Below are 11670 nucleotides of genomic sequence, written 5' to 3'. Positions count from 1 at the left end.
CAGTACGCCGCCATCCGGCGCTTTCAGGATGTGATGCGGCGCTTTATGGAGATTTTTTGCCGGAAAGCAGTAGTATCCGCAAGAACTTCCCCGACGATGATATTGAGGGCGAGATGATGGTTGCAGGGTGGATAGCGGGCGAGATACTTTCACAGACCCTAAGTAGTCGTGAATGGGCAAAGAACCGTAACGCGTACTTGGCGTCTCTGTACAACCAACGCCGTTATATGGTCGACAACCTTGTGATTGGCGACTACGGAGGCAGTTGCCAAGGGGTGGCTGAATCAGAGGGCGCCATGTGTTACTGCAACCAAGGTGGCCGGACCGTGTACATGAAAAAGTTTGTGGAGGGCTACCGTGCCGACCCGCTGGTTGACGGAACAATCTCATTCTGGACATGGCAGTGCAACCCCTCGGAAGCAGTGATTGTTCCTCCTTTGAATGGGTTTGCCATTGCAATGCGGGATAATCCCCTTGCCATTTTTGCACTTCGAGCTTTTGGGGTGGGTGCGAGAGCTGCGGTGAATAACAACAGTCTTATTAGGCGTTTTGCGTTCACAGTGCAAGTCGTGAATTCTACTGTGGACGGGGCTGCCGCTGCGCTTGTGTCAGAACTGAAGGTGAAATTGCTTGATGTTGTTACTGGCGTGGTGACGAAGGGGATGCTGGAGGTGGAGGATGTGGCGTTTATCAACCCTATGTACCTTCAGTCGCGCATTGGTAGGTTCAGGAAAAACGTGATCCGCCTGTTGCCGACACTGGAGCAGCAGTTCTTTGTGATTGCGGAGTACCTCGGGAACATGAGTGACGGTTCGGCGCACGCTGTGATTCGCAGCGACGATGGAGCCACGATGGCGGAGGTGCTGCGGCTGTCGCTGAAGACGTTTGGCGGTTCGCTGCTGTCTACTAAGCTGCTGGCTGGCGGCGACAAGATGGCGGACCACCTGCCGGAGGAAGGCGACGTGCTTGTGGTGGGCATTTCTGCCGACGATGTTGGTGCGATCGCGCAGCACGTGGTGTCACACGACGGTGTGCGCGTGTTTGTCATTTTTTTAGAGTTTTCGATGCTGTACCCCGAATTTGTTGCTGCGTTCCGTGACGGTGCGGGTGCCGACCGTGTTGTGTTTGCGACGAACCTGCCGCACTGGAACGACGACAAAACGACGTCGGTGACCGCCCAGAAGTTTAACGCTGCAGTGCCGGACGTCAATCAACGGACGCCGCTGGCAATGATGGGCTTCACCACCGGGCTGCTGGTGGTGACCGTCCGCTCGCGCATGGAGAAGGTGAGTGTTGAGCTGTTTGAAAACTTCTTTTTTTCCAACGTTGCCGTCAGAGTGGATGACATGCTGTACGGACCCTTCATTGATGGCAATGCATGCCCTGTTACTCAGAGCGGTGCTGGGTGCGGCAGGAACTACGGTGCGACGCAAATTTCTGTGTGGTCGCTTGCCCGTGCGCTGGACCCCGCTGTGCCGGTGCTGTCCCCTGCCGTGACGCCGTCGATGGAGTACCGGATGCCCGTTGCGAGTGGACTGACGGCGCGGCAGCTGATCGGCGTCATCGTCGGCAGCGTTGTTGCTGCCCTGCTGCTTATTGCCTTGATTCTGTTGCTGCTGCACTTCTGCCGCGACTCGCGTGACAACGAGAATGCACCGAAGGAGCGGACAGACCCCGTGACGCTTGTGTTTACTGACATCGAGAGCAGCACTGCGCTGTGGGCTGCGTGCCCCGAGGCGATGCCCGACGCCGTGGCAACGCACCACCGCTTGATCCGCTCACTGATAGCGAAGTACCACTGCTACGAGGTAAAGACGATCGGCGACTCGTTCATGATTGCGTGCAAGAGTGTGTTCGCCGCCGTGCAGCTTGTGCGGGAGCTGCAGCAGGCGTTTCTGCAGCAGGACTGGGGGACGAGCGTGATCGACGACGCATACCACAAGTTCGAGGAGGACCGTGCCGAGGATGACGAGGAGTACGTTCCGCCGACCGCGCGCCTTGACGCTGCTGTGTATCGGGAGTACTGGAACGGCCTGCGCGTGCGAGTCGGTGTGCACACCGGGCTGTGTGACATCCGGCGCGACGAGGTGACGAAGGGGTACGACTACTACGGCGGGACGTCGAACATGGCCGCGCGCACGGAGAGCGTTGGGAACGGCGGGCAGGTGCTGCTGACGCGTGCGGCGTACATGTCGCTGAGCACGGCTGAGCGTGAGCAGGTGGAGGTGACTGCACTTGGCGGCGTGGCACTGCGTGGTGTGCCGGTTCCGGTGGAGATGTACCAGCTGGACGCCGTGCCCGGGCGCACCTTCGCCGCGCTGCGTCTTGATCGTGAGATGCCTGATCTTGACGATGGCAGTGATTTCGAAAGTAGTGAAGATGTTTCTATGTACAGCGCACGGACCGGCACCGCTCAAGCCGTCGTGTCCGTTTTGACGGTGACATACGGAACCTTGGCACCCCGGCAGCGGCTGAAGGCGCTGATGCCTCTTTGCGAGCGTTGGAACGTTCGGTTGCCGCGGAGGCCGAGCTTTTTGCAGGATGAGGAGTACTGCCGTCTGGTGATTGATCGACTGGCCGTAAAAATGAGCAGCGTGATGGAACGGAAGGGCCAGTTGGGTATTGACCAAAATATGTCGTTCACGCTGAGTGCAACCGCTCCTGCTGCGCATGATACCGCCTCTGGTACGTGGGGGAGGAGGGGTGGGGAGCAGGTCCATGCTAGGCGCTTCGGGGAGGCGGCGTCGCAAAGTAATTCTGTCGAGGTGCATGCTTTTACGGCCGACGAGCCGCGTTTTTCGACGGATGATTCGATTGTTACTGTCCGTGCTCGTCGCTTCAGGTAACTTGGGGAATGTGTGTTGCCGTTTACTCTGCGTTATGTCTTTGTTTTACCGCTGCAGATGGTAGTAGGCTCCCATTGGTTCCGCACACGCGACCCGCTCAAATGTATTGGATGTAATTCTTAGTGGAGATGTAAAAGGGTTTCATGTAAATTTTTGTTGTCGGCGCTCTTTTTTTTTTTTATATTTTTTTTTTTAAGCTGCCCCAACAAATGCTTTGGTGATTCACCTTGTCGTTCGTACTGCTTTTTTTCGTGAATCTATTTGCGCAGGATTGTGGAAGGAACACGGTCGATGTGAATGCCTTGCACGATTAGGCGAATTGAACATATTTTTCTTTTCCATTCTCTCTCTTAGCTGTCTGTCAAGTGCTTGGTAGGGGGGAACGGGAGCCTTCATAGTCTTTTTGCTTGCGTCTTTGTGAAGCTTTGCTTTGGCGCCCTCTGCGGCCTCCCAGTGGATTGGCATTGGGCTGCGTTTGGCAGAACGTATATTCCTGCACATTGGCAATGAGACCTTTCCTACCTTCATCAAAGTTGGAGTTTCGTAGGATTGTAGGGTTGTGTCAAACACGGTGCTGAAGGGCGTGTGCACTGTCGGTGCCACAGGAGCGGGCAATGCCATGACACGACGTGTCCCGTTAGCCCGCATCTGTACCGTCTCGTGCCTCTACAGCGCCGTCTTTGGAGGACACACTCCTATAACTCGTTTGGTGTGCACTGCGCCTTCGTACCCGGTGCTCCTTCTACCGGGCACGGTGGGAAATTTGCAATGGAGACGACGCGGCTTTTACGGCGCCCGAGCCACTAAGCTGCTCCCACGTTGGGAGGTTGCACCCACCATCACTCGGCTGCAGGGCGGGGTGAGTGAGTGGCATTTTCTGCCCATGACGTTTCCCAGCCTGCGGTGCGGGAGGCAGCTGCTGAGTTGGGACCGAAGCCGCTGGTGAAAAAGGGTGGCGGGCATTCAAATAGAGGTGGGCGGCGGTTGCCGCGGCATGCACTGGAAAGCAGCACTTCATCACACAAGCTTTTTTGCTTGGACCTCAGGCGGGCTGGCCGACTGTCCAACCGCATGGGCGCAGCTGAGAGCGGGGGGCGGAGGCTCTGCCCTCTCGGAGGCCGGAACCCGGTTGACGACGTCGGATCAAAAATGCCTCTGCGGGGGGAGGGGGCGCCTGGACAAGACACCTGCGCGACACGTGTGGGAGATGCTCCGGGTGCGGGTGAAGACAGGCTGGAGGGTTGCTGCGTCTCCAATGCGACCACGTGTGTGTGTAGGGTGTTTTGTGCGTGGACACACCGTGAGGGATGGCTGACTGGTCGACATGTGAGGGCCGCTTTCATGATTATTGGGGTCGGCGTCGCAATCACCCGAAGGATTGCCCCTGACGTCTTGGCTGCGTGGACGGCAGCTATTGGGAGGAGGTGCTTGTCAACCGGTAGTTTGTCTCTTTCTTGCACGTTTCTTTGGCGGGCTTGTGCTTGCACAAGTGGTGCCATTTCTATTGTCTATGCCGGTGCGTCGTGTGCTTTGAATGGGGACCTGGCGGAGAGAAGTTTCCCGGCAAGTCTCCTGCCATGAGTGTCTTGCCTGGGCAGCGCTTTACTCTCACGGGCTGCTCTCAAATGTGCAAAGGGTTTATGGCGTTTTTTTTTTTTTTGCTTGGCCCCAGGCGGATGCCTTTCTTTCTGCACGGGTGCTGGGGTGCTGTTTGCATTCCATTTCCGGGCGGGGCGGAGGCTGCTGCGTGGATGGGTGCGGGGCTCCATTGAAACTCGTGACGAGGGCGGAGGCACGGGGCGTACGCCATGCATTGACTGCCCTGCTATAAGCCCTTACTTGGATACTGGGGCTTTGGGCAGGTAACACCTCACAGCTGGAGAGTATGGGTCCACCTTGAGGGGCAGATGCGTGTTTCGAGCCGCGGCGTATTTTATGTGTCAGGTCGTGGCTTCTGACTGGTGCGGTACAAAATCACACCAGCAGCATACGGTGTGTGGGTTGCCGGACAACAATGCGGAGTGACTGCACACATTGTGTTTGCACATGAGCACGCCTGCACACGATCCGTGGCGGCTGACGCCGTTGTCTGCGTGTGTGTGCGTGGCTGGAGGCTTGAACGGTTGTGGGTGATATTGGCTGCAAGGCCGACGATGTGACTCACTGTGGATGGTGGCAGTGCTCGCTTCTCTTCCCTGACGCCTTCCGCATTACCCTGTTTTCTCTTGGCATGTCTGTTTTTCTCTCTTCACTTCTCGGAGATGCACACGAAGAAGGAAATTGGGACCGGGCGCGAATTGCTACTGCGCACTCTAATGGCTCCGGAAGGACCAACAGCACACACACGCGCACGCACGGCCGTCGCCGCGTGGCCGGATCCAGCGGAAGGAGGATGGAATGAAGAGAGGGTGAGCACAGCGACAACCCAGCATGCTCGGGCATGTGTTCAATTCCACGGTGCTGCTCCCCCCGTCGTGTTGGTGAGATCATTGCGTGGAGCTGCGCGCGCTGAGAGAATTACTTAAAGGAATCCCGTTGATCTATTCGCAGGGACGACACGGATATCTCCTGTCAAATGAGGGAAAATGAAAGAGGCTGCTGGAGGAGCCTGCCTGCTTCGTGTTCCCGCCCCTGTTGAAGCGAACGGCGGTGCATTTGCCACTGCTGAGGCGCGGTGCAGGGAAGACTGCGGGGCCGGCAGCCGTACGGGGATTGCGTGAAGGAGCCCGAGGGAAATTGTTGAGTCAACGGAGATCTCGACGGTGGATGTAAACTTGTTATACACAATTGCTCAGGGGTGTTGCTGCGGATGGCTTCGAGGCGACGGGAATGATGCGGCCAAAAAGAATTGTAATTGGCGGCAGCATCCAACTGCTTCTGGAAGTTACAGCCATAAAAAGTCTGGCACTCAAGTGGCCGGTAATAATGGCTGAAGGCATCTGACAATAAAATCCAATGGAATGAGGCCCATGAACTGAACCCTGAGGTCAGAGGAGATTGACACTCCTTGAATAGGTTGATTGGTGGCGGAGGACCGAGTGTCGAGACGAAGGACGGCACTCCCGTGTTTCCCATGAGTGCCGTGGGCAGGAAGAGGGGAAGAGCGTTGTATTCTCCATGCGTTTGAAGTCGGAGAATAAATGGAAGCTTTTGGTGAGGACGAGTGGTAAGGTCAGCAGGGATCCATCCATCGTGGAGCGAGAAGAAGTAATTTTTGCGCTGGCCTCTTGTAAGGCCGACCAAAAGGACATGAGCACCCCGGTGATTTTGTGGTTAACTGCCTCCTCGTGCTGCGACGGTCAATTGCCCCGTATTGTCGGAGGAAAGCTGAGAAAAAGCAACGTTTCCCTCACGGCAGGTTTGTTGTTGGGGCAGCGCTGACGGAATCAATCAGCACCCGGGCCAGCGGCGTCGTGCTGGGGCACGGTACAGCGTGCAGGCCACCGAATCTTTTTAAGAAAAAACAAACAATTAAAATTAATTATTATTATTATTTTTGAGGGAGGACGCGAAGTTTTTGCTTATGCCAGCTGAGGGTGGGAGTCTGCATGTGGCGGTCAGATTAAAGAATAAAATAAAAGAGTGGGTGTGTGCGTCGTTGGGATGTAACTGATATGCACTTACATATTCCGGGATTTATTTTTTTTTTTGTCTTTCCATGTTTTTATTTGCTATATGGGTAGATTGGCGTGTTGTTGAAAACATGGGAATTGATTATTACAAGGTTCTTGGTGTTGGTCGTAACGCTACGCCGAGTGATATCAAGAAAGCCTATCATCAGCTGGCTTTGAAGTATCATCCCGATAAATGTACCGGTAATCGGGAGGAATCGGAGCGGCGTTTCAAGGAGGTTTCGGAGGCTTATGATGTTTTGAGTGACGAAAATAAGAAGAAAATTTACGATGTATACGGAGAGGAGGGACTGAAGGGCGGCGTTCCCGGGGCTGGGGAAGGTGGCAGTGCTGGAGGCGCAGGTTTTCATGGTGCTTTTCCCGGTGGCGTGAGGTACACTTTTTCACAAGGCGATGCGTTTAATATTTTTCGGTCGTTCTTTGGCAGCAGCGATCCTTTCGCAGGTGGGGAGGAATTCGGTGGTGGTGGTCCTGGTCTTCACCGAGTGTTTCGAGGGTTTGGCGGTCCACAAGGGTTTACTTCGGGCTTTGGATCGCCGGAGATGTCGCCTATGAATGAAGTGCCTCCTGTTGAGTACACCTTTGCATGTACCTTGGAGGAAATCTATACGGGGTGCACGAAAAAGTTTAATGTCTCACGTCATATGCCGGGGGGTACAGAAAAAAAGATTTTTGAGGTGAAGGTGCTTCCTGGGTACAAAAAGGGCACGAAGATCCGCTTTGTGCAAGAGGGAGGTATTGTGCAGGGATATCCACCGAACGTCTTGGCAGATTTGGTGTTTGTTCTTGATGAGAAGCCTCATCCTCGTTTTGAGCGCAGTGGTGCAGATATCCGCACGACGGTCCATATCAACTTGAAACAGGCACTATTGGGGACAACAGTGAATGTCTTGGGTCTCGATGGAACCACTACAGCATTGCCACTGACAGGAGTGAGCAAAAATGGCCGTCAGTTGAGAGTGAGCGGTAAAGGACTCCCCGATAGGAAGACAGGAAGAAATGGTGATATGTATGTCACAATTGCTGTTGACATGCCTGCGTCTCTGAACGATGCAACGAGAAGTTTAGTGGAGAAATGCCAGTTTTAGTTGTGAAAACAGACTCGTATTTACTTCTTGATGGTGCAGTCTCTTTTACTCCTAAATATATATATATATATTTATATATATATATATATTGGACCAAATTATTATTGGTGGTTTGGCTTTGTGAGATACAAATTTCAGTGGGAATGCTGACTTTTAACCACTTTTCCACATTGAGGCTAATATTATTTGTATTCCAGAATCTATTTGATGACATTTATTGATTTGCGGATGCGAGGTTTTCTGCTGTCCGCCTTTTTTCCGCCCTTATTTTATTGTGCCGGGGGGAGGGGAAAGGGGCAATACATATGGGTGTATTATTTTTCTATTTTTCTTTTTTCTTTTTACCTCTGTGAGATTGTTTGGTGCCCGCCCTGTTCGGGGTCTTGTTGGGGCTCACCTTTTGAACGGCGGCGCGGAAGGGGTGGGGTCACGGGGGCTGGCCAACGGTGCCGTGCCAGTAGGGAGAAGGTCATGCTAGAGTGTGTGGAAAACAGCATCAAGGTGATTGTAGTGGGGGACGGCAATGTGGGCAAGACATCAATGCTGCGGCGATTTGTCAAGGGAGAGTTCGTGAACCAATACAAGAAGACCATTGGTGCCGAGTTCATGGAGAAAAATGTATTCTTACGCCAATCCAACACGACAGTGAAGCTCATGCTCTGGGACACGGCCGGGCAGGAGGTGTTCAATTCCCTCACACAGGCGTATTATCGTGGGGCTGGCGCGGCAATAGTGGCATTTAGTACCGTCGACAAGGATAGCTTTATGAATGTTGAGAGCTGGAAGAAAAACGTTGAGAATGTGTGCGGATCCATTTTAATGGTTCTTTGCCAGACGAAGTTTGACCTTGCGCACGAGGCGGCCGTCACGAATGAGGAGGCTGAACAACTTGCGATACAACTTCAGTTGCCATTTTTTCGCGTGTCCACGAAGGATGACTTTAACGTGACGCAGCTCTTTGAATACACGGCTAGTATGTGTTTAAACGAAGAGCCGGCACGGAATTCGAGTGCCTCAGGGAAAACGTCTTCAAACCTCAATAGCAACGAAATTCATGCCGCTAACGCTAAGAGACAGGGAACCCAGTCGGTGAGGCGTGTGGATTTGAGGGAGCCAAAAAAAAGTGAAAAGAAGAGAAAGAAAAAGCTGTGTACACTACTGTGATGTTTTTTTTTTTCTTAATTGGTGGTGTATTGGCACAGACGATTTCCGGCAACGGATTACTTTCTGTATGGGGCAAGGTGTCAGTGCGTCCTTCCATGTTGTGTTTTTCAGCCACGTACAGCGAGATGGGGGTGAGCGTCGCCCCAGGATATTGAATATGCACGTTGATGTATTTTTTTTCTGTATGATTTTTTCACTGTCATTGTTTTTGCCACATAAGAAACTGACGAGGTTTGTTATTTGAGCATAACATGTCTTTCTTCACTAAGGTGAGGGCCGTTTTTCAAAAGGGGAATAACTCATCTCCAGCACGCAGCGGGAGAAACGGTTTTACCCATGGAGGGTTACAAAGAGACTCCACCTGTGGTGGACCGAACATCTGGCCTGTGAACTCCGATGTGCAGCGTGATATACAAGAGGGGTCGCATTTGAACATGAAGGCCGTTGTGCGTGGGATGCGGCGCACGGGGAAGTCCACTATCGTCTCACGTCTCTGTGGTTGCTCGCCGCCTACCAGTTACATACCCTCTTCAGAAATCACCGCGGACACCCTTTTTTATCGTGGCACTGCAGGGAGGACGGGAAATTGTGGTGGTGGCGGTGCCAAGGTGGAATTATGGGATGTGGTTGATGAGGGAATCAGCACGTCTCAATCGGCTTCTATAACAACACACCCAACCCTGGCGGACGCACGTTCGATTGATGTCTACAGGGGGTGCCACCTTGCAGCTTTTGTCATTGATCGAACTCGGAAGGAGACTCTGGACTATGCCGTGCGTGAGGCGCGTCATGTTCCACCGGATACATGCGTTCTTTTTATTCTCAACTTTTATGATGCGCCCAGAGATGCGCATGTTGTTTCAGATGGTGACGTTGATGCTGCTTGCAAGAGTATTAGACGGGCCACAACACCCATGATATTGGCCGCGTCTGCAGGTCGCTTGCCACCAGAGGAGTACTCTATTTCGGCGACATGGGTGAGTATTAGCGCCGCAACGGGTCATGGTATGGAGTTGCTCCGCAATGCCTTTGAGATTCCATATTCGCTTCTCAAGGTATTGACGTTTGAGGGTCGCATTCACGCGTACTTTCAGTTTGTTGAGGAACATCGGGCGTGGCTGCTTAGCGAAAGAGCCAGGCTACACTTGCTGGAGAAGGAAAAACAACACGGGGCACAGGGGAAAGGAAAGGAAACGCCAGAAACGGCCTTCCGCTCATTGCCTGGGGGTGGGGGTGATGCTCTGCAGGGAGGCGAGGTTCGAGGCCCTCCTCCGTTGAATGTTGTGAGTGGCGTTCGGGCTTATCATCACGTGGAGGAAGATGAAAACGGCATTGCAAAGGACTTTTTTAACGACATCCAGGAGGAGGAGGAGGGATCTGATGCAAGAGCAAAGAGGAGCAGCAGTGGATCTAGCGGCGGCCCCGGAAAGAGGAAGGCGTATCCGGGTGAGGCAGTGAGACCAAAAGCATCACTCACATCACCATCGCCTTCCGATCCAAAAACAAAATTTGCGCCCCCGATGTCTCATTTGACTCCTTCGACCACAAAACCTCTTGTGGCGGCTAACAGCGTCCCTAGTCCTTTGGTTGACGGAAGTATGCCGCAGGTGCATTTGCTAGCTGATGATTTTCGTGAATTTCCTGACGATGTTCTTAACGTTGGGGACGACCAGGGCTTGGACGTCAACTTCTTTGGCAGTTGTCTTTCCGGGGAGGGCTCTTCCCATCACGTTGCCTCGGTTTCTACTGACAAGAGCGACGATGAAGGTGATAGCATCCTTATGAACGCAAACGCAGTACCGCGGGCACCGTTGGGTATTACAGTAGAGCCCGTGAATGAAGTTTCAATACCACCGGACACACTCTCTATTCATGCGGATGTCAAGACACTTCTCCAGGAGATGCAGAAGGCACTAGGGACATCCATCAACGAAGAGGATACACCACATATGCGCCATGAAAATAGAAAGGGCCACTTCCGTCGCAAGAAGAAAGATGCTAAACGAAATAAAGGACAACACCATCCGATGGGTCGTGTTGAGGGATCACCAGAGGTGGAAGACAGCATTCCTGATGATGGGACATTTGAGGTCATCCAAGAGTAATGGATATTCGATGATCCTTTTTTTCTCTCTCTCTCTCTCTTTATTTTATTACTATTATTATAATATATATATATTTGATTGTTGTTATGCACAGACGAAGTGTGTGGATAATTTCAAGTGAATGATACCATTTTGTGACTCTGACCGATTTCCCCCTTTTTTTTTTTTTTTCTCAATGCCCATCATCCTTCCACAGGCTTTCCTAGCTTTTACTTTTGTTTTCTGCGCACTTGCACTCTCAGGTCGTGGCAAATTCTGCGACCTCTCCGCGCGCTAGGGAGCCGGTGTGTTTTTGTTGTGTGTTTCCCGGGCGGAGAAAGAGCCCTAACACTTCCGCGTCCTCTTTGCCCTGCTTTACAATGGCTCTTTTGGGATTTTTCTTCAGACAAATAAAGACGACGTTTTAGGTTTTGCGATGGCCGATGAATTCACAATGGCTTTGCAGCCGAATGATGTTCAGGCTGGCAATTGGCATGTGCAGTCTTGCTCAGCAAAGACCGGGGAGGGTTTACATGTGGCGTGGCGTGGATCAGCTGCAGCGGAATACCCCTCGTCAGCGAATGAGGTCTTTTTTTTTTTTTTTTTTTTTTTTTTTTTATGGAGTGGTGAATAAAAGAGGAATGTACACGATAAAAAAAAGGGAACACGGGTAGTCTGGCGCTTCTCCGTCATTGCCGCGCCAGGGGGAAAGTAAAAACAATAAAAAGGAAAAAGGGGGTTTATTGCATTTCCCGTGATCGTTTGGAGGTGATTTTTGTGTTTTTCGTTTTGGAACCGTCATGCAAACCCCTTGGGCACAAGGAGATGCTCAGCTGCTTGGGGGGGGGGGGGGGGG

At 52.6% G+C, this 11670-nt stretch overlaps 4 protein-coding genes and 1 pseudogene across 4 annotated transcripts, besides 13 other annotated features; all 5 read left to right on the top strand.

The window, feature by feature from the left end:
• Tc00.1047053511043.60 (receptor-type adenylate cyclase, putative) lies at nucleotides 1–2846 on the top strand (the record flags this gene model as incomplete). The annotated part of the gene is made up of 1 exon (XM_801724.1): nucleotides 1–2846. A coding segment is annotated over one exon (2846 nt), but the record flags the coding sequence as incomplete, so codon positions are not given.
• Nucleotides 1–3014: a sequence feature (areas not merged during assembly with more than two copies in the genome that could not be assigned to a particular haplotype).
• Nucleotides 3015–3042: a sequence feature (AT_rich).
• Nucleotides 3015–6130: a sequence feature (areas merged during assembly that could not be assigned to a particular haplotype. This can correspond to areas where the two haplotypes were merged or to regions with more than two copies in the genome that were merged during assembly.).
• Tc00.1047053511043.45 lies at nucleotides 5162–6229 on the top strand (annotated as a pseudogene).
• Nucleotides 6131–6355: a sequence feature (haploid, non-Esmeraldo-like haplotype).
• Nucleotides 6316–6344: a sequence feature (AT_rich).
• Nucleotides 6356–7403: a sequence feature (heterozygous, Esmeraldo-like haplotype).
• Tc00.1047053511043.30 (DnaJ chaperone protein, putative) lies at nucleotides 6505–7566 on the top strand (the record flags this gene model as incomplete). The annotated part of the gene is made up of 1 exon (XM_801723.1): nucleotides 6505–7566. The coding sequence occupies one exon, from the start codon at nucleotides 6505–6507 to the stop codon at nucleotides 7564–7566; it is 1062 nt and encodes a 353-aa protein (XP_806816.1).
• Nucleotides 7404–7471: a sequence feature (areas merged during assembly that could not be assigned to a particular haplotype. This can correspond to areas where the two haplotypes were merged or to regions with more than two copies in the genome that were merged during assembly.).
• Nucleotides 7472–7621: a sequence feature (heterozygous, non-Esmeraldo-like haplotype).
• Nucleotides 7622–7655: a microsatellite.
• Nucleotides 7622–7755: a sequence feature (areas merged during assembly that could not be assigned to a particular haplotype. This can correspond to areas where the two haplotypes were merged or to regions with more than two copies in the genome that were merged during assembly.).
• Nucleotides 7756–11670: a sequence feature (heterozygous, Esmeraldo-like haplotype).
• Nucleotides 8038–8730, top strand: Tc00.1047053511043.20 (small G-protein, putative; the record flags this gene model as incomplete). The annotated part of the gene is made up of 1 exon (XM_801722.1): nucleotides 8038–8730. The coding sequence occupies one exon, from the start codon at nucleotides 8038–8040 to the stop codon at nucleotides 8728–8730; it is 693 nt and encodes a 230-aa protein (XP_806815.1).
• On the top strand, nucleotides 8982–10835 carry Tc00.1047053511043.10 (hypothetical protein, conserved; the record flags this gene model as incomplete). The annotated part of the gene is made up of 1 exon (XM_801721.1): nucleotides 8982–10835. The coding sequence occupies one exon, from the start codon at nucleotides 8982–8984 to the stop codon at nucleotides 10833–10835; it is 1854 nt and encodes a 617-aa protein (XP_806814.1).
• Nucleotides 10875–10911: a sequence feature (AT_rich).
• Nucleotides 11404–11432: a microsatellite.

This window comes from Trypanosoma cruzi, genomic scaffold (assembly GCF_000209065.1).
Source record: "Trypanosoma cruzi strain CL Brener 1047053517031 genomic scaffold, whole genome shotgun sequence".
NCBI lineage: Eukaryota > Euglenozoa > Kinetoplastea > Trypanosomatida > Trypanosomatidae > Trypanosoma > Trypanosoma cruzi.
The sequence above is the reverse complement of the archived record's forward strand: the minus strand, read 5'-3'. Positions and strand labels throughout refer to the sequence as shown.